General features: G+C 38.5%; 4 protein-coding genes across 7 annotated transcripts; 3 read left to right on the top strand and 1 right to left on the bottom strand.

Moving 5' to 3' along the window:
- Nucleotides 1-295: 295 nt before the first annotated feature.
- On the top strand, nucleotides 296-4,224 carry LOC135623060 (ASC1-like protein 1). The gene is made up of 6 exons (XM_065125563.1): nucleotides 296-598; nucleotides 1,552-1,781; nucleotides 1,871-2,026; nucleotides 2,290-2,475; nucleotides 3,449-3,630; nucleotides 3,875-4,224. Exons 1-6 carry the CDS (start codon nucleotides 461-463, stop codon nucleotides 3,904-3,906), a joined length of 924 nt encoding a protein of 307 aa, XP_064981635.1. The 5' UTR covers nucleotides 296-460; the 3' UTR covers nucleotides 3,907-4,224.
- A 297-nt stretch (nucleotides 4,225-4,521) lies between these two features.
- Nucleotides 4,522-6,224, top strand: LOC135623059 (peroxidase 11-like). Its single transcript, XM_065125562.1, has 4 exons — nucleotides 4,522-4,956; nucleotides 5,036-5,227; nucleotides 5,304-5,469; nucleotides 5,543-6,224. The coding sequence occupies exons 1-4, from the start codon at nucleotides 4,720-4,722 to the stop codon at nucleotides 5,953-5,955; spliced, it is 1,008 nt and encodes a 335-aa protein (XP_064981634.1). The 5' UTR covers nucleotides 4,522-4,719; the 3' UTR covers nucleotides 5,956-6,224.
- Nucleotides 6,225-6,560: 336 nt separating this feature from the next.
- LOC103997942 (protein NSP-INTERACTING KINASE 1-like) lies at nucleotides 6,561-11,016 on the bottom strand. Of its 2 annotated transcripts, XM_018831132.2 has the most exons (12): nucleotides 10,666-11,016; nucleotides 10,434-10,566; nucleotides 10,268-10,339; nucleotides 10,051-10,194; nucleotides 9,898-9,969; nucleotides 9,757-9,816; nucleotides 9,557-9,604; nucleotides 9,262-9,365; nucleotides 8,529-8,678; nucleotides 8,057-8,398; nucleotides 7,456-7,835; nucleotides 6,561-7,382 (listed from the first exon to the last, which is right to left on the bottom strand). In XM_018831132.2, the coding sequence occupies exons 1-12, from the start codon at nucleotides 10,799-10,801 to the stop codon at nucleotides 7,059-7,061; spliced, it is 1,965 nt and encodes a 654-aa protein (XP_018686677.2). In that variant the 5' UTR covers nucleotides 10,802-11,016; the 3' UTR covers nucleotides 6,561-7,058. The 2 variants fall into 2 exon arrangements, with proteins under 2 accessions (XP_018686677.2, XP_009417562.2); XM_009419287.3 differs by lacking the exon at nucleotides 9,557-9,604 and having other exon boundaries at nucleotides 10,666-11,011.
- Nucleotides 11,017-15,585: 4,569 nt separating this feature from the next.
- Nucleotides 15,586-21,153, top strand: LOC135583541 (mitochondrial pyruvate carrier 1-like). 3 transcript variants are annotated; one of them, XM_065125559.1, is made up of 5 exons: nucleotides 15,586-15,798; nucleotides 19,578-19,692; nucleotides 20,233-20,287; nucleotides 20,375-20,510; nucleotides 20,987-21,153. In XM_065125559.1, the coding sequence occupies exons 2-5, from the start codon at nucleotides 19,600-19,602 to the stop codon at nucleotides 21,021-21,023; spliced, it is 321 nt and encodes a 106-aa protein (XP_064981631.1). In that variant the 5' UTR covers nucleotides 15,586-15,798; nucleotides 19,578-19,599; the 3' UTR covers nucleotides 21,024-21,153. The 3 variants fall into 3 exon arrangements, with proteins under 3 accessions (XP_064981631.1, XP_064981633.1, XP_064981632.1); XM_065125560.1 differs by having other exon boundaries at nucleotides 15,658-15,798; nucleotides 19,575-19,692; XM_065125561.1 differs by lacking the exon at nucleotides 20,987-21,153 and having other exon boundaries at nucleotides 20,375-20,514.
- Nucleotides 21,154-21,542: the final 389 nt, after the last annotated feature.

Here is a 21,542-nt window from a genome sequence, read left to right as displayed (position 1 = left end):
ATTTCCAGAAAAGGATTTTTATTTTTTTGAGATGATCATATTTTTAGAATTTTCTAAAAACGTCCCTTCACTTTGTGTAATATTTAAAATACTCTTATTTAACAGTAAGTCATTTATATCTTTTCTTTTCACTTCATTTTGTTACAGATCGATCTAGTAATAATATATATATATATATATACATATATATATATATATATACATATATATATATATATACGTTTGTTGAGATTTGAAATTTCTTCTTAAGCAATTTGATGACTAAAATATTATATTTAATCGCCTTCTGTTTACGGCGAAAAGTCTCGTCAGCGAGAGAGGAAGGAAGATTCCTCTTTTAAATCATTCTCAGCTTTAGCGAAAAGCCTCAGACAGTGAGCGGCCAAGTAGACGCTTCTTTCCAACCCTCACCTTCAACCCGGTCTCCCTCCTCGGAGCTGTCTCGTCGATCTCGAATCCCATGGCTTTGATCGAAGCTTGGCGATCGATTGACTGGGAGCGAGAATCGTACCCGGCCTACGAGGATTTCTGGGCGATGCCCTTCTTCGCGTTGCTCTTCCCCGCGGTCAGATTGTTCCTCGATAGGTTGGTGTTCGAGGTCAGTGATTCACAACTTGCGCCCTTGCCTCTGTTCTGATGCCTTCAGCCTTTTGACCAATTTTGATGGAGACCGTGCGGGAAAGAACTGATTTTGATGTAATTTGTTGTAATTATTAGTGTTAGATCTCTTTGCTTTGTTCTTTTGAAGTTAGGATTAACCGAGGGTGAGATCACGTTCCACAGTCGTGTATGAACTTTCTGGAAAATTGTGGAAATTTCTCTACTGTTATTCTTATTTTGGTGGATGGTTTTGTTTTTTATGAGGAATCAGTATATAATGAAGGAAGAATATGTTTTCTGGTGACAATCTTAAACAGAAAAGGGTTATAATATCACCAAGAAACCTATCACCCATGTTAATCTTAAGAGTAAAAGAAACCCTAAAACAAATCTTACATGACATCATGTGGATTGAAATCCAGAGAAGCATATAACCAGCCTCCTGAAATTTCAAACTAAACCTATCTATCCGCTATCCAACAGTATGCACCGACAAGTCATTTTAATGCTTATATTTTATGTACATTCTCAAATTATACAGCTTTATTATGTCAGACTAGATCTGTTGTAGTTATAGAGTGTCAATGATGTTTTGTTTGAAATGCAATAGAGTCCTGCTGCTTGGTTGGAGGCCTTTTTCCTGAGCTCATGAAATCATCTATTCTTTCACTTTTCAGATAGCTAATTGAAGATATTCCATATTGGAAACAGATGAGGATTCTGCTGAATCTAGGATAACACTAATTAGAATTCATACTGAACTTTTGGTGCAATTTAAGAAATTACTGGGGATTTGCTACATGAAAATTTACCAATCTTGTCAATGATTAACTGATTGAGTTGTTTGGCTTGTACAATTGGTACTACTTTATATTTTTTTTATTTTCATTTTGTAATATCAAGTGTCTGTTACTTATTGTGTGCTTTTCATAATATCTTTGTTTTCTGTAGAAATTAGCAAGGCGAGTTATACAGCAAAACTCGATCGAAAAGCTCAAGGTTGAAGTAGACAACAGGAGAAAAAAGATTAATAAGTTTAAAGAGTCAGCTTGGAAGTTTGTTTATTTTCTTTCAGGTGAGCTGCTAGCTCTATCAGTTACATATAATGAGCCTTGGTTCACCAACACAAGATACTTTTGGATGGGGCCAGGAGATCAGGTCTGGCCAGATCAGAAGACAAAGTAAGATATGTCCAAATCAGTTGCTTAGCAATTAATGTTCATTTATGGATGGTGTCATGGTTTTAACTTATTTATTTCCTGATTCCCAGATTAAAACTTAAGGCTGTCTATATGTATGTTGCTGGCTTTTATACATATTCAATTTTTGCACTTGCATTCTGGGAAACAAGGCGATCAGATTTTGGGGTGTCAATGGCTCATCACGTGGCAACTGTTGTTCTCATTGTGCTATCTTACATATTCAGGTTAGTCTTAAAAATGTTGTTCTGATTGTGTTATCTTACATATTCATGTTAGGCTAAATAATGGATCAGGCAGGGTTATCCTCCGCCATGGTCTACTTTGATCCCTCCTATTAAACCATCAACTACATACACATACTTTGGGGTCACGCTGAATTGCTTGTATCTTTGAGTGACTTGGCTACCCTAATGGGAACAAATATGAAATCCTTACCACTAACTATTTAAGGTGTTTTGGCATTGCAAATTTCTTTCACTTCAAACAGGTTTGCTCGTGTTGGTTCAGTTGTTCTAGCCATTCATGATGCTAGTGACGTGTTCATGGAAACAGCAAAGATGTCCAAGTATGGCGGTTATGAGATGCTTGCTAATGTAGCATTTCTCCTATATGTTGTTTCATGGATAATACTTCGTCTTACATATTTTCCTTTCTGGATCCTTCGAAGTACAAGGTGAGTATAACTCTCTTGATGCAAGTTCTATTTATTGTAAAATGCATATGGAAATACTAATCTGCTAAGTGTATTAAGTGAAAAATTGATAAAACTTCTGATTTGGGATAAATATCACATCCTCTAACCTGTTGTTTTGTTCATTTGGAGCCACATATGTGTGTTAAATCTTCAGATTTTGCTTCACAATGAACCAAGACAATGATGGCAGTTGATTGAAATCTAATATCATCTCATGAATTTTTTATCCTCCAGTCCAAAGAGGAATCGTTTTACAAGATTGGAATTTTTAGCTATTGTGAAATAAGTGTTGCTTACTTTATTAAAAGATGTGCGATGCATTGGGAAGTTTTCTCCAATAAAAAGGTGAGATCCAGGAGGACTATTTATGTTAGTGAACTCTGCATATCTTATTCTTAAGTGTCTTTAATAAATGTGAAGGGCAATGGAGAGAGAGTTTCGGATTCATGGTTAGGATCACATTGAGAGCAAGCCTAGGAAGTGTGTGGGGCTTATTTGAGATTCTGGATCACTTAATCTCTAGACCTTTATGCTGAAACAAATTTAGGAGAATTTTTTCTTGTTTTCTGTTGTTTGTCGAATTGTTTATAAGATAATTTGATTTATTTTTTGTACAGATACTGTATGCTTCCATGTAGAAAGGTTTGCACTAACCGAAGTGTTTTCAGTCAAAACATAGTTTCATCATTTAAGTAATTAATTTGAGTAATATTTACTTTGTTGTACACCAGTGGGCCAGGTAAAAGACTACCAAATCCTGTTTAGCTTTTAAACTCTTATTAGCATGATGCACTGCAGCTTGTGAACTTTCTGTAATTATATAGTATAAACAACTATTCAAGGATTATTCTCTATTGTTAAATGTTGAGCCAGTTTATCTGCTGGAAAGTTTCATATGGAAGATGACCTTGAAGTAATTAGTCTGAAATCTTAATTTTCCCTTACATGGCAGCTATGAAGTTCTCTTGAATTTGGACAAAGAAAAACACAAGTTTGAAGGACCAATATATTATTATGTCTTCAACACTCTCCTATTCTCACTGCTTGTTTTACATATCTATTGGTGGATATTAATGTTCCGAATGCTTGTGAAACAAATCCAATCAGGGCAACTCGGCGAAGATATTAGATCAGGTAAGTGTTGTTTCTTTATAAGTTTCATTTGAAGCTTCCCCAACTAGATGCTGATCCACATCCAATTTCTTAATGATGGAACTAAGAGTGTATATTCTAGGCAATTAGCCAAATGTTCTTAAAAAGTTATGCTGGTCTAGTAGCGTTACAATGTTATACGGCATGACATTTTCTATTACTGCTATGCTATTTTAGAATGCACATACTCTAATTTACTGTTTTTGGAAATTCTTCCATTGTGTAGATTCTGAAGGTGAAGACGAACATGAAGATTGATGTACCTGGGAGATGCAATGCATAACCGAAGAAATCACCAAAAGAGAGTTTGGTGCTCATGATGTCTTCAACTTCAGAACTAAACTTCATTATTGGGAACCAAACAGTCTGCTGATCTTGTAGACATTTGATTCGTGTTGTTGTACTATGAATTTATCATAGAAAAACCAGGCTAAACATGCTAAACATAGTAAACATGTACTTTACAGATTAGTATATGTTTTCTTCTCTTGTTTTAGAAGTGATTGTTGAGTGAATTGTCTTCAGGTCATGTAATTGGGTTAAATCATATCATTTATCGGTTGACCATGTTTTTAAGTGTTGACTACAGTTGTATAAGTAGGTCAAATATATGTCAATCAAGTCGTCTGATGGCTTGGTTACATCAAACATGCATTTGTATCAGTATATCCCAATTCATAGTGTGATCAGATTCGGAGTACGATCCAATTTGGGGTGTCTCATTGAGGTTTTTCTTGTGGAACAAGAACAATTGTCTCATGTTATCAATCCAAGACTAATTTTTTTGGCTGCCTTATTCTTTGCTGAGCAAATTGTCTTTATTTGGTTGTGTTTGACTGCCAGAGCTGGTCAACCCAAGCCACCAAACTCAATCAAGTTTTAGCTTGCTGGTTCCACCAAACTCACTCATGTTAGTTGATCCCCCTGTTGACTCCAAGCGGCCTCTTCAAGCAGTTCACCCTCCCATCTCCTGCATGAAGCATATAAAAGGATGCAACGACTGCAACCCTTCTGCTCATATCCTCCCATCAAGCATCAACCGAGGCGAAGCAGACACAGCAGCAGCAAATCATGGCCAAAGGTGTCGGTTGCTCGACGCCTCTGCAGCTCGTCATGGCTTTTGTTCTCGCCACCGCGGCCATCACCTCATTGGCGCAAGACCCGTCGCAGCTGAGCTTGGGCTACTACTCGAAGACGTGCCCCACCGCGGAGCAGATCGTGCGGACGGAGATGGAGTGCGCGGTGAAGGCCAATCCCCGCAATGCAGCTTTCATCATCCGCCTCCATTTCCATGACTGCTTCGTCCAGGTCGCCTTCTTGACATCATTCATACGAACTGTCAATAGATCAGTAGTAGCTATAGTACTGAACTGCTGCAGCTCTTTAGGGTTGCGATGGATCGGTTCTCCTGGACGACACAGCCACGCTGATAGGGGAGAAGCAAGCAGACCAGAACGTGAACTCGCTGCAGGGCTTCGAGCTGGTCGACAAGATCAAGGAGAAGCTGGAGGCCGAGTGCCCCGGCGTCGTCTCCTGCGCCGATCTCCTCGCGGTAGCAGCTCGAGACGCCACCATTCTGGTATCCTTCAAACCACAAACTTGTCGTCATCCTTGGAAGACATGGATTCGAGCATTTCATCCTTTGAGATTAGCAGGTTGGAGGGCCGTACTGGGACGTTCCAGTGGGAAGGCTGGATTCCAAGACTGCAAGCCTGGATCAAGCGAACTCAGACATCCCATCTCCGCAGCAAGGACTCGCCACCTTGATCACCAAGTTCTCAGCCAAAGGACTCTCGCCCACTGACATGGTAGCCCTCGTAGGTAAGATCATGGATCACTCTGATTCCTTACGGCCATCCATTCTTATCCCACGAGCATCTGACTCTGATCTCAGGTTCCCACACCATTGGCATGTCGAGATGTGTGAACTTCCGCGACAGGATCTACGGGGACTTCCAGCTGACGTCGAAGAGTGAAGCGTCGGCGCAGGTGTACCTCAGCAAGCTCAAAGAGACGTGCCCTACGGACGGAGGAGATGACAACGTTTCCCCCATGGACTACACCTCGCCCACCGTGTTCGACAACGCCTTCTTCGAGACCCTGATACAGGGAACCGGGCTTCTGAACTCGGACCAGGAGATGTATTCCAGCCTCTTAGGGTTCGAAACCTCCCACATCGTGGAGAAGTACTGGGCAGAGTCGATCTCCTTCTTCAAGGATTTCTCGGACTCCATGGTCAGGATGGGGAACATCACCAACCCTGCAGGTGGAGAGGTGAGGAAGAACTGCAGATTTGCGAACGCCTGAGCTTACCTACTTCTCTACAGCTTCTCTAAATATATACATATATATACACATGAAGTCATACGGTTTGTCTGAGGCAACATAAACATTCGACGCAGATGAACACCGTCAATGATTTATTTCCTCATGTATGAAGATCTATAGGAGTCAAATTCTCATGTATGAAGATCTACAGAAGTCAAATTCTACTAATAATGAGAAATTTGTTTCGGTTTTCTTATTTTTAATTAAAATTAAGTTTAAAATAAAATTCATCATTTAAAATAAAAAAAATCATAATTGCCGAGTGTATTATCACGGCATGCGTGGCACATGGGGCCCATCATTCGTCTATGGTTGGTCAGCCCGGTGGGACTTTAACGGGTGAACAGAAGTACTGCATGTTAGCAGATCCGAAGACATTAACGGCTGGATCTTTTAGACATTAATAGTAATCGATCTTTGTCAACGTCAATCTTTAAAAGTGTCTTTCCGCCACGTTGACATCAAATCTAGTCAACGTCAGTCTTACCGTCACATTGACAAAGCATCAGAAGAACCCTCATCAAATAAATCCATAATCTCTTTTGTTTAAGATCAAACTCGTAAGCCGGGGGACATTAGTGTGATTTTTCTTAAAAAAATGGATTAGATCGACTCAATTTGCTATGTCAAAATGACGATCAAAATCTACATCAACGAGTTCTTCTGACACCAAGAAATCCATGTCGCAGTTCAAAGCTTGGAAATATGCTGCCTCTAGGAGTGTGATGGACGACATTAAACATGCCGAATTCTTGAGAGAGAAGAAAAGAGGTGGAAAGAAGCACAAGATCCATGGCGTTGAATCATGACATTCTTTACTTTGAGTCCTTCAGACCTATATACAACAAAACTCGCAGTCATACCGATGTCAAAGAACTACTTTCGTGTTTGATCCATGGAGGTTCAACTCAAGAACTTGCTATCTTTGTGCAACGTCCATGGCCTGGTCTGGAAAGGCTCTCATGATAAGAGCAAATACAGGAAAGATGGTAATTGCATTTTACCTCCTATCTTGTAATCATTGATCACAGATAATTCCAGTGCTTTTTTCCATGCTGTTGATTCTGTAGTGTTATGAACTCTTACCTTGGCCCAGAGAGTTCAACTGCTTGGACAAGTAACGACGAGTCATCCGTCAGGTTCGAGTAGCACCTTTCCGAAAAGGCAAACTCAGGCACCTTGAAATTTTGGGAGTCGACTCTCTGAGAGGCTTCCCATCTCTCCACAAGTCCATCGCCTTCGAGCATTCGCACAACCTCTGACATTTTGGGCCGGTGGCCGGGAAGAAACTGTGTGCACAGGAGCGCTACTTGTACCATCTCCTCGAGCTCGATCCTATCGTAAATGTTCTTCAAGTTCTTGTCCATGAGCATGTCAAGCTTCTTCTCTTGATGGATCTTCTTTACCTGAATGATCAAGTAGACAAATAGTAAAGGCACATAAAGTGGCTTCAATTTGTGAGTCTAACATCATTCTTACCCAGTCAAGCATGGTGCCTTTCTCATTCACCGACTTCCCGAATTCTAAAGCTGTCCGACCGGTAATAAGTTCGAGGAGGAGAATTCCAAATCCAAAAACATCAGTTTTTTCGGAAGACTGGCCTGTAGAGAGATACTCGGGTGCAATGTGTCCGACGGTGCCTCGTACAGCTGTAGTTACATGCGAATCCCTGTGATCCATAAGCTTTGCCAGCCCAAAATCTCCAACTATGGCCTCACAGTAATCATCTAGCAAAATATTGGCGGCCTTTACGTCTCTGTGAATTATCTTCGGATCACACTGCTCGTGAAGGTAGAGTAGACCTCTTGCAGCTCCCACTGCGATCCTTTTTCTCGTAATCCAATCCAATGGTGGTTTTCCTAAGGAAAACAAGAAATGGATAAATGATCGTAACAGTGTGTATTTGGCTACTTTTGAGCCACTAAATCAAATTTTCATTCATATCAAGTTTCCATATTTTGAAAACTTAGAGGGCATGTCTCTTCTAAAAAAGGACATATTAGTGACTTGAAAAATTAATGATGTTGGAAATTTGAGTAAATCCAATAATTTCATTAAGAAGCCAGGATCAGGTAGTCACCTTTTAGTCGGGAAGCAACACTTCCATTTGACATATATGGATATACGAGTAATCTCTCCGAGGCAGTCATACAGAATCCATGCAGTCTGAGGAGGTTTCGATGCACAGCCAAGCTTATCATCTCAACTTCAGTCTGAAACTGGATCTCACCACCCACGGCACTCCCATCCTTGAGCCTTTTGACAGCTACCAGAGTCCCATCTTTTAGATGACCTTTATAAACAATTCCAAAGCCGCCTTTGCCTAGTATGTTCTTGCTGCTGAAGTTATCTGTTGCGATCTGAAGCTCGCGAAACTGAAATTTCTTCAAATTTCCGAGGCAAACTTCCTCGTCGTGTTGCTCTGAATGTATCAAAGAGATGATTAATTTGTGAACATATGTCGATAAATGATTTATAGAAGGATGTGTCTCATAAGTGAGAAAGAGTAGCAAGATTGACGATGCTAATGCATTCTTGTGCCTTTTACTCACCATCAACTTCGAATAGGATTTGTTGGTTATGTCTTTGCCTCCACCAGAGAATCAACCCAATGACAAGAACTATTGAACAGACTAATCCAAAGCTGGAACCAAGTGCTAAAGCAACTTTATGATTTCTTGGTTTTCCTTGGGTTGCAGTGCCTTCATGATAAATGGATGGAAGTCAGAATTGAAAGACACAAGCCAGTTCTGTAACTTACATGAAACAAAACTGTAGCATCCACAAGCACTAGGCAACCGACACTGAAGAACAGATAAAGGAACTTGATCAAGGGACTTGTGATAACAATGATGTGGAAGAAAATGCAGACCCATTGTTTTAGTCAAAGTCCAAAATATTTTCAGAATATTAGTCAAGATAGAAAAAAATTTGATGGCTAAGATCTAGCAAATAGCATAAAATTGGTAGATAAGAAAAGGATTTTGTGCATGTGCAGATGGAATTGTAAAATGAATGTAAAAGAATTAGTTGTGACCATATTACCAAGGCTCGAGAATTAATTTTCTTCAATTAAAATATAATTCTTACCATTATCTTACATGTTAATTACACATCGACAATAAGAAAAGTCAATTATCCCCTTGTGTACTGATTCACAGGCACACAAGAGATATAAAACAGGTGCACGATACAGCTTATGTTAGATTCATGTTAGAATATTCTCTGAAGCATCAAAATGAAAAATATATATCAACTAGATAATATCTCGGATAATGTAAGTACTCTCTGTCTCTGAATTGTTCAAGTTGTAGGAAATCGGCATGGGCATTGTCCCGAAGCAGTCTTTCTCTGAACCAGTAGCACAGATTAAAGGATTTCCAACAATACTGCAAAATGAAATTTAAAAGACAAGTTAAATATGTTCCTAGTTTAAAGAAAGGATTTTACTGAACACTGTTACTACTTTAAATAGACAATCTGAATAGAAAGGATGCAATAAGGTTTTTTTATATTGTTGGACCAATACTAGCACAAATATATCAGTAAACAGATTTAACTGGCAGTGACTGTAGCCCACCAGTCTCTCTGGAAAACTAGACACATTGCAGAAGCAGGATTCAGAATACTGCAAAAGCAAAGAAGCTATCATTTGGCCTACCCAATTGAATGCCCACTGGCTACATGATACTATTTTACTTGGTCAAACAATGGAACAGTGCACCATACGTTCAAGAAAATAAAGTTCATGGAAAACAAGAAGGGCTCCAGCAGACTTACTTGAATGTCCTAGCTGGAAAACTTGGCACAGGACCACTCAAATTATTGTAAGACAAGTCCCTGAATCATGCAACAGATGAGTCTCAGCTACACAGTTCCTTCAAGCCGAATTCATCATATTACCCAGGTCATGTGACTTACAGGAGTGCAAGCTGTGTCAGGTTGGTCAAAGACACAGGAAATTCTCCAGACAAACTATTGTTATTGAGCCTCCTGATCTCATGTAATCAAACAAATGCAAAAGATTGAGTGGTTATATGGGCCAAAAAATAAATTCCAGCATTTTGTACTCACAGGTACTGGAGGCTACTCAGGTGGGTGATAGAGGTAGGGATGTCACCAGTGAAATAGTTGCTGGAGAGGTCAAGAGTTCTAAGCTTTGACAGCCTTCCAATCTCTTGTGGGATGGGTCCTGATATGTTGTTGTTCTGGAGGAGACTATAAAGTAACATTCCCTAAATCATCGATGTGAGGAAGTTTTCACCATTGACTATCTGGAATGAGAACTTACATAATCTCAAGATTTGTCAAGTTGCCAATGCTTGGAGAGAGTGTGCCGGATAAATTTTGGCTTGGAGATCCTCTGTGAAGATTAAAAAATATATATATGTCTATATTCTTCCTTCATTTGAAAGGAAAAAGTAGAACGGGAGAAGAAAGAACAGTGTGGCACTCACAGTCCAATAACTAAATTCTCAGGTGAACATGTAACCATGGTCCAGCTGCATGGATCCACAGAGTCCTGATCCCAGTTCTCAAGAACACTATGGGGATCCTTTAGGGATGCTTTTACGCCCATTAGAGCTTGAACTGCAAAACAAACAAGGAAAACACATCATAGAGAAATGTGATGATCTCCTCTTCACGGAAAGAGAAGAAAGCTCAAGCCATGAAAGATGACAGAGTTACCTTCATAGTTGACACCTTTAGGGGAGAGAACAGCAGCTGCAGGAGACCAAGTCCAGAGGAAAACCAAGACTAACAGCCCATACTCTCTTCTCTTTGCACTTGCTGAATCACCAGCCTCCAAAAAGAAGCTTCCCATGATGAGAAAAACACAAACTTTGGGCTCTTGGAGCTCACAGAGAAGGCTGAATGGATTCCGGAATCAAATCATTAATGTGCTCCTCTCTGTTCCATCTTCTCTTCTGGACTTAGTCTGGCCATGGCTTGGAAGAAGCTTGCAGCCTTTCCTAGCCATCAGCTCCCCCTGCTGTCAGAAGCAAGTAAAGGAGAAAGAAAAAGAAGGAAACACACATGCCTGCCACCTTATGATGCTAGAATGCTAAAACGAGGAAATGGGCATAAAATATAAGAAAATACAAGCTTTATAGTAATGAGTGAGATCCTTGGTTGAATGACTTCTATAAAGAGAAAATTCCGCGGTGGGGGCAGCCTATACATTTGCTTGGGAAGTGTGTTGAAGGAGAATTCTCTGACAGATAAAAGAATGGGAGAAGAAATTAAGTGGGATGGGACAGAGTTGCTTACTGACATGAGACATCAACCAGTATAGAAACGATAACAGTATGTAGAGATAGGTCTTGTTGCTTGAAGCAGGATTACACCAGATCAAAGATGCATTACAGTGTGTATGTAGCAGCAGTAAACTCCATTGAAGATGTAGTCCACAGGTCAGCAAGAAGACAAAAGATGGCAATGGTTAAGATGGTCATGGCAACTTTGCTCAGTATCTTTTTATTGAGCTGTCACTGCCCAAAGACAAAACAGATGGATTGTGCAGCACCATTGGATCTGGATGCCAGCTTTGGGATCCCTGAAAGGAGGATACCAAGTGACATATGAACAAAACTAATATAAAACCCATGAGAGAGAGAGAGAGAGAGAGAGTACACTTTACTTGCGAAGCTGGAAACATGGTGCTTGATGATCCCACCAAAAATACAACTTAGTACTGTAATTTATTAACCAGGACTATTTGTTAATAAAAACAAGCATAAATTCTGATGCGGCTAACTTTTACTTTTCCCCACTCTTACCACTACAACATTTCACTTCAACTCACAGCAAATCTCTTGCTCTAATCTGGTGTTGGCAGGAAATTAGCACCTCAAACTCTCTATGATCTGAGTGCTGCTTGAACCATCAACTGGTTTTGTCAGTTCACCAAAGGAGATCCTGCACATGAGCTACCGACATGGCAAGCATGTGTGGCAACTCAAAGCCTCATACCCAACAAATGAGAGACTGGGGGAGGAAACAGAAATAGGAACAGGGGAATGAGGGTAACTAAAGGAGTAGAGGAGAAAATTGGTGGTTTTGCCATGGTCTGAGCTGGAACCTGGTTATCCCAAGGGGAGACCTAATTCCCAAGGCCTTGGCCATCTCCCTAGAATTCCTTCTTCTGTTTCTTTGCCGGGACAAACCCCGAGACACTGGCTAGAAGCTCCAGACCAATGCTTGCAGATCTTTGTTGGGTCCTTCTTTCTTTATTCTACCTCTGAAATAACAAAATAGTGAAGTTTTCCAGCACAGTAGTATGCTTGCGAGTCGTAGAGCGCATGCATACTACTTTCCATGGTGCTTTTTCCCACTACATTTTCCCAACAACTCCTTGCAAGGAGGCATCACCAGGCTCACATGACTCTACACAGCTGGGCAAACCAGCAGGCTGTCAGCAGCAGTGAAAGAAATCACAAAGAAGAGAGAAAAAGCAAGCCTTCAAAAGCAAAAGCTCTCTCTCCTCCAGAATAATCTGATCATGTGGGACACAGGGGAGGGAAAAATATTTGGACAAAAATATGCTTACGAAGAATCACCACTCCTATCATACAGTGTCACTTCCAGAGAACAGCAGAACATGTTGGCTGAAGAAAATTAACACACTAGCTTGCTATTCAGCATTAAATTTGTTGCTATATAGCAGACTAAGGAAACTGATGACAGTATCACCAGCCAATATTTCATGCTGGTTGATTTGTTTTTCCATAGAACTGAGAAAATATATTTATATACAATTTAAGACTTCTGTTGGGATAGCTTATCCATTTACTTGATGCTTAAATCAAAACTAATAAGCTTAATTATCCTTTAATATCTAGTGAAACATTTGCTCACTTCTTCTTGCATGTTGCTCTAGCTAAAGAGATAACAAACACTCTGCTTCTTTTGTTGGCTTGATTACCAAAAAAGCTTCAATTATTCTATACAACTTGGACGGATGTCATGGGTCAAAGTAAGGAAGAGCTACAGATAGCAAAGACTTTTCCTAAGAGCTTCACCTCATACACGCATGTTTCCGAAAGGAAGAAGATGATGATGATTGGAGATATCGACTATTAATCATTTATTCCTGAAATTGAATCTAGTTTTTATCATTTAGATCTGCAGAAGAAAAGGAAATTAATTTGCTCGAGCTGGCATCATCTCTGACCTTGAAGACCAGACTGAGAGAAAGCCATCCTCGCCCACATGCTGTTGTTGGCTCACAGCGCAGTGGCTTTTGTCCTCCTCCACCACCTCCTCCTCCTCCTGTCGCATGCCCCGTTCATCACCCACTCGGGGAACATCCCCACTGTTCCTTGTTTGTGCTGGAGGTCTTTGCGGCATGCAGACTCCTCGATTCGTTGCTATCATCGCAGTACGGACTCTACAAGGAGTTCGCTGTGATGCCCGCTGTTCGCTGTATCATATGATTTATGGATCTTTGTTTGTAGCTACGTGAGAAACGACTCCAGTCCTAGTCCTCGATCGTCTTCTTATCCTGACACTGCCACCATGGATATCGAGTTTCTTTTCTTCATCTATCATGAGCTTAGAATGGAACGGCAACTCCATTGCCCATTACTCGACAGCCTATCACTTACTGTTGATCTGCACGCCATGTTGCAGATCATCAAACATCCTGTTATTGATAGCCATGGTGTTTTTGTTGCTACGGGCGAACATTTGCTCGAACATACTTAGTATTGACTTATTGGAGATGGGGAAGGCGGAGAAGATTTACTCTGTCTTATTGCTCGAACCTTTACGCCATGATCGAGGTGTCAGCATTGCTGAGTCAAGTCCGAGGTGTCAGCATTGCTCAGTCAAGTCTCGGATGCGCAAGGTTGTCCATGCGGATGCTCTGGTCACGTCGACGTCAGGTCGGGTTAGGTCCAAGCATCGTATCCTGTGTGATTCTCCCTCGATAGGTTGTTGTTGTTTCGTTGTCGGTTCCTCCTGCATAAAGGTTGAGGTCGGGAGGGGGATTTCCCGACTCGACGCTTCTAAAGTTTAAGTCAGTATTGTGGAATTAGGGTGAGTTGAGTCTCCTTTCATGATCAAAGAGGGTTAGCTTTTATACTTGCGAGGATGAATTTGTCATACAAAGTCAATTAACTGTGACTAACTTCTCGAACGATCGATTTAAGCTTTTGTGCGAGCGCCGATCGACTTGCACGGATCGACGCTACACGATGCCGCCCCGAATTTTCCAAGACGATTGTATCATGATGATATCGTTTGTACGAAGGGGGCAACGTGCGATTGCCCGCCACGTGTGTGCTACATGCCACATCGGACTTGAAGTTCCATATCGATAATCATCATGTTTGCTTACTTGGCTCTACGTGAGAGATACCAAAATGTGTCGTATCACAACATAAATTATATTTATATAAAATTCACTAGATAAAATATGATTAGGATCTCCATAGTACGTACAGATAGGGATATCTCGAATATATTTATAATAAAAATATATTATCGAAAGTACAAAGATCGATTTCGAAAGTTTGAATTACCATATAAATGAAAGTTTAAAATCAACATTGAGATCAAAAACAAAAATTCAAACAACCATTAAAACTAGAGTTTGAATATTCACATCCAAATTGGGATAAAAATCTAAATCACCATCTAGATCAAGTTAGATGTAGATAGGCAAATGTGGATTTGTAACAGAGCGTCCATGGTATAGTGACTAAACGATTAGTTTTAAACCTAATAAACTTGGGTTTGAATCTTAATAGTAAGATATCAATTAATTTAGTTGGTAAATATAGTATATTTTAGAATCTCGCCCTCCTCAAATACATCATATCCACTTGAAACTAATATACCGCTTGGTTTTATAATAAAATTATTTATTATTAGCCAATGGCTCGTTGCCAAGTTTCATAGGTGTGACAATTATTAGGTTTTATAAGCATCCACTTGACATCATTTTCAACTTTAGACATGGAGAAAAGGAACTACACCGTCATGCGAAGAAAACTATGGCTCCCATGGTTGGTGAGTTTGCTTGTATCTATCTCACACAATTCTATAACATAGTCTCTTGTCCATTTCCTAAATCAACAAGTCAATTAGTACTAACAAATTATTGTTGGTTCAATAAGATTTGGATACCAGTGAATTATTTTTGAACTTATTATTCAAAAATCCCCTTTCACTAATGACATTCTCTTGAAAAAAAATAAAAAAATATTATTTTACCATATACAGTCATAATATTATCGATTTCTTTCTTTTTCTTCCTATAATTTTGTATTTCATCCTTTTTAGGATCGTAAATAATAAAAGAACGGTAAACAGTAATATTTTTAATGTTTAACAGTAGATTCCAATGAAGAAATGGTGTTACTTCTGTATCCTCTACAATGACAATTTTAAATTGGGACAAGCTAGCCTCGCATCATCGCCGTCCATTTACTTAGATCCCACATCTTTGCCATTTGTTTTTGTGATGAGCTGATGTCGTGGGCCAGTTCATTTGGTTGGTGAAATAATGTTTGGAGAGGATCCGCCACTCGGTTTGGGGAATCACTCCGTCGCACGTGGCCAACACGTGTTACATACGTAATTCGACTTCTCGGTCACCCATTCGCCGACGCCGTCCTCCAAGGAGCGCCTCCGCAGCAGCCGGCTCTCCTCCTCCATCTCGGGCTCGATAGTTCTATAAATTGGTTCCATGCCCAGTTTACCTCGGTTTAGTCGATAGCTCTAGAAATGACACCAAGGAAAGGATTTTGATTGGGTGCTTCTATAGATTCAAGGAAAGGATTCGATCCCTAAAGCTCGTCTTCGGCTTTCTTCGAGGTCTGCCCTTTTCGTTCCCTCCCCGCCTACTACTTTCGACGCGAATGACTCGGAAAAGTTTTAGGGGTTTCAGATCGCGATTGAATTCGATTAGTAAAAGATTGCAATTTCCGTATCGATTTTTTATGGTCTCTTACGATGTTTGCTCGATCTTAATCGCGTGGTTCTTCTCTGATGCCGTCTTTGGGTTTTTGTAATCCAAAAGGCAGATTTTTGGTGCTAGTGGATTGCCCGTTCTCGTCTAATTGATTTTGATTTTGTTTGGTTCCGTGCCCGATTTACCTCGGTTTAGTCGATACTTCTATAAATGACACCAAGGAAAGGATTCAATTGGGTGCTTCTATAGTTTCGTTGGAATTGATGTTATTTGTAGAGTCTTGTATGCATTTGGCACATTAATGATAATCTCGATAAAATATATGAATTTGGTACATTATACATACCTGTGTGTGCGTGTGTGGGAAAAAAAGCTTGTCAAGCATGACATGTAGGAAGAAAAGCTTTCTTTCTTTCTTTCTATATATATATATAATTTTGTTAATAGAATGATCCCATTTAAAGTAAGAGGGTTAATTATAGATTACCTCATGCACTTGGACTTTATTGGTATCACGGTCCCTGTACTTAAAAAAATTATATTAGTATCACGGTTCTTGTACTTAAAAAATTTAGAAAATGAAACAAATAATCTCATTTAATCTAACGCTGATCACATGCTGGATCAATACAAAAGTAATTGGCAAAAGATAATTTCAACATCCTTTTCGTTTCTAGTGATTTTATCGACAAAGAGGTAATTTCAACATCCCATATGTTAGAAACGAAAGGGATGTTGAAATTATTTTTTTGCTTCACTTTTGCACCAATCTAACATGTAGTGGCACGTGTTGTGTTTTCCGTTAATGTAGCTGATGACATTTGGGTAAATGAGGTTATTTGTTTTATTTGCAAAGCTATAGGGATCCTAATATAAATTTTTTAAGTACAGGGACTTCGATGCTAATAGGATCCACGTATAGGGGATAATATGTAATTAGCCTCCTATAAGACTTACTTGACTAAGATAGTAAAACCGTAACTGTAACAAATCCTATTCAAAGAGACATCTAAACCTTTGAAAATTTGATTTCTAATAGTTGAAAGGATTTTCCTAATCCAATCAACGCTGATGATCTGAATTAGAAGTATAACTACTGGAGGTAGGATGCTGACTACTTGAAAGTAGCATTAGGAAGTGGGATGAAAGTCGATGTGAAAACCCAACATTAAGAAATGTATGGCTTCAACTACGTTTTAATCGACTTGTCTAGTAACGCTGATTAACAGATATATGTAACCATGTGATGCCTAGTCATCCTATGGTCTCCTCCAATGCCAATGCATATGTATGGCATGGAATGTCGATAACGATGGTGGTAGGTCTAGAATCCATGGACCCTTCTATTAAGATGGCAGTACATTCTATACAACACCTACTGCAGTAAAAATAACTAACACAGTGGATGGTGTTATGCATTGGAACCTGGCATATTGTAGTCTACCTATGAACCTTAGTAGTTGATGTGAGCAGATATCACAATACTTTTCATGCCTGACACATACCATCCTCCAGCATAGATTATATATGACATGAACTCGTGCAGCGTTCTCTGTTAGTTGATCTGCAGATTTAGTTGATTTGTGAAGTATTTAAGATCAAGGACTGCCTTCCATCTCTGCATGGGTTGGCAAGTTCTATGCTAGAATGGTATTGATGTGTACCATTTAAAGTTAATTGGTGGCGGCACATGCCTTGGCCTATTACTGGCATGTGCTTGTTTGCTCACCTTTGTGTAATGGCACAAAGTGGTAACCTTAATTGAGATCACAAAATTCTGGTAAATGAAGTAAAAAATAAAATGGCAAACTTTATTTTTGTTTTAGGAACTTCCTTTATATATGAACTAACAAGCAGATGATGATGAATAACTAAATTAGCTTTAAGACACAATGTATTTCCTTTTGTGTCAAAGAATTTCTAAAGTTCTTACTAATGAAACTTTTAATGGGCTAATCACCTAGGTAGAAAAACAATAGCAGAAGAACTTACATTAAATATTGCATGCACTTTATTCTGTATTCCCCTTTCTAATTCTTATTATCCTTTGCTATATTTCACTAAGCTATATGTCACCTGGTAGATTAAAAGAAAAATTTTATTAGACAGTTGTGAGACTAACAATGTTTTATAGATCTCAATTTTGGACAGTTAAGAAACAACATATACAAAAATGTATTGCTGAGATGAGACTGTTGAGATGGATATGTGAATTCTAGGAAAAATAGAAAAGAAAATATTTTTATTTGTGAACAACTAGATATCGTTTTAATGGAGGATAAGATGAGAGAAAATTATTTAAGATTGTATGAGCATGTGCTTAGAAGACATCCGGATACGGTAGTCAGAAGAGATGAAATAATAAATGTTAGTGGCACGAGAAGATGTAGAGGAAGACTTAAAAAAACTCTAATAGAAACTATAAATAAAGATCTATGTACTCTGAACTTAACTTAATATATAACTTTTTACGGATCTCAATAACAATGAACGATCCATATATCTGATCTCAAATTGTTGGGACTTATCACTTTCAAAGTTGTTGTTTATGTGTCACCTAGTGAATCATAAAGACAAATATATTTGAGCGTCCCTAACTCAAGTTTGAGGCAGTGCTCATTCATCTCTGTTTCAAGGTTTCCTATAGAAGTTATTTGGCCATTTATCGAGAACTTATGGACGAAGAAAGATTGGATCTGCCCCTCCCTCTACCATATCCGTACAAATAGAATAGTCTATTTATACATAATGGTAAAAAGGGCTCCTCTAACTTCTATGGGAATTCTGTGCAACTAGCTTCCTGTACCTTAATTTATGCATTGCAAAATCAATCTGATACTTTGATCTGATCAATATGTAGTCATAGTGCATGATCCTTTCATGTAAGGATGTCACTATTTTATATAATATTAGAGTTTATTATAGTGGAAAAAGAATGTTTCTATTTCTATCATTCACTTGTAAAATTTTCATTGTTTTAGTTATATATATATATATATATATATATATACATTTTAGATAATCCTGAATTCTTTTATATATTGTTGTATAACTACCTAAAGAAAAAGCATAATTTTTGCACCTATGTGGTTGATTTTTTACGTGATGCTTTGAATCGGATTGTTATTGACCCTAAAATTTGACTGATTTCTATTGAAAATAGGGTTTAAATCAAAGTCATTAAATGGTTTCTAGAGTTCTAAATATACATATTGATGCTCAAGTTTGACATTGAACTTAAAGCAATTATAGTGGAAAATGTTATGCAAAGCATATTAATGCCAAGAATTCAAATCTCAATCCAATACTGGCTCGAACAATCATTCAAATAGGTACATGACCATTATATTAGGTGGTATACCAAATTATACCCTCAGCATTACCAGAAAAAAATAACAGGTTGATAATGACATATATGGTTTGTGAATAACCTACATGGTCTGATACCAACATATATGGTCCAGTATTAGTTTTCGGTCAAATAAATAGATACCGGTCAGCACCTACTGGTCCGGCCAGTATGTGAAACCTTGGTATTTTTATAGGGAAGTCAGTAATGCTTTTTCCATGACGAACTATTCCATGCCATATTTGTATCAACTATGGAATTTGTCTATTCTTCTTACATTTTCTATTAGTACATTAAAATTTAAGCTTCCTTGAATATTTTTTCATAAAGCAGGTAGAAGAGATTGGTGTTTACAATGGCAGCCTTTAAAGCTTTTTGGAATAGCCCTGTAGGGCCAAAAACAACTCACTTTTGGGGACCAATTGCCAATTGGGGATTTGTTGCTGCTGTATGGTTCCTTATCTATCTGGATGTTTTAGTTACTTTTAATCTCAGATTGAATATTTGCTGTTAGTGTTGGATGAATCCGTATATCAAGAGAAGATTAATTCAGAAAGATTACCAGCCAATGGGCATTGTTTTCCTGCTCTACTTTTGTTTAATTTATTCGAAGTTTTCACTCGATATCTTACACTATATATAACATAAAACAATATAGGAATATTAGCGAGTAAAGAATGAAAGAAACAAGTGTCAAGGTGAACTATTCAAATACAAATGCCATGCAACCTGTCCAATATTCATCTAATAGGTTTGTGGCATTTATTGGCTACTATAGTTAACTACCTGTAGCTGTTTTCTTCTGACGTCTGGTTAGACCTGCTGGTGACTTTTGCTGCTGATGTGGTAACTTGCTAGACTGGTAAAAAAATAATGACTCGCACTTGGTCCAATATAGTACATATCTTATGCATCTTCTGTTATATTTAGTTTATTTTTCGTCGGATGCCTGCATTTTCTTGTTTTGTGAAATGGATAATCTTTTCAGGGTTTGGTGGACACGCAAAAGCCCCCAGAGATGATTTCTCGGAACATGACTGCAGGTCTAAGGAATGCTTGGGTTAGAAATAATTATACTTTTTTTTTCTTCTGTAGAATGAACTAAAATCATCTTTTAACTGGTGCTGCAGCCATGTGTGTCTACTCAGGACTTTTCATGAGATTTGCATGGATGGTACAGCCACGTAACTACTTGCTTCTTGTATGCCATGCCTCTAATGAATCAGTTCAGCTGTATCAGTTATCACGTTGGGCAAAAGCACAAGGGTGAGAATCTTGTTATTTAAATCATGGAACTTGTGAAAGATACTGTTTTTTCAATCTTCTCAACATGTGAGGAACCAAATACAATCCAGTTGCATTTGGTTTCAATTAACCTGCAAGATCATAAAGCCAGGCCATGTCTTTGCTAGCACCTCATTCAATGTGTTTAAAACTATTTTCGCCATATGATTATTGTGATGCATGATTTTTAATTTTTATGTGAATATAACTGAGCTAGGATGCTAAAACTGTGGCACAATATTTTGTTGATAGAAGTAATGCATATTGTGATAAGAAATTCACTGTGTTGGGATTCCATCACATCCTTTCTTCTAGCATGCTGTTATGAAGCAGTGAAAAGTGAAAACTGTTTTCTGTCTGGTTCATATACACAGGCATAAGTGACAATGCTAATCTTTGATCAGAAATAGCATGCTCGTTGACTTGTTATCAAGCATACTGACCTCTTTTTATCACAGGTTCCTGGAGAAGAAAGAGCCTGAAGGACAGCATTAAGCTTTTAGATGCGCTGCTTCAACAAATTCGCAATAAGAAATTGATGTGTCGTTTTCTAACAGCATCAAATTGCTATAGAATTGATGAGAACTTCCTTGGAAACATCATTTATTCAGACCATTTGATTGAATCTGTGCTTTGATTTGAATGAACTTTTTTATCTGAAATCACATAAGTCAGTTTCTGTTGATATAATATTCACCTAATGTTTTAAAAACCGTTAAGTGTCCAAAGGCATCACGGTTTATGTTAAATTCACAAAAGAATTCACAAAAGAATATAATATTCACAAAAGAATAAAGTTTTATGTTAAATTCAACCAACATCATCATTTTTCTTTTTTCCTCGTTTATTTTCAGCCAAATAGGTTTTCTTATTTTTAACAACGGAGATGAACTTGAGGTTTTTACACTTATTTTTACCATCGTATCGTTGGTTTGTTTTCTTAATCTATTGTTCGGCTAGCAGTGTTGATGAATGAACAATTTCTTTAATTTTGTGAGTGTAACACCTACTAGG

This window comes from Musa acuminata, chromosome BXJ2-9 (genome assembly GCF_036884655.1).
Source record: "Musa acuminata AAA Group cultivar baxijiao chromosome BXJ2-9, Cavendish_Baxijiao_AAA, whole genome shotgun sequence".
Lineage (NCBI taxonomy): Eukaryota > Viridiplantae > Streptophyta > Magnoliopsida > Zingiberales > Musaceae > Musa > Musa acuminata.
This window is presented reverse-complemented; position numbering and strand designations above follow the sequence as displayed.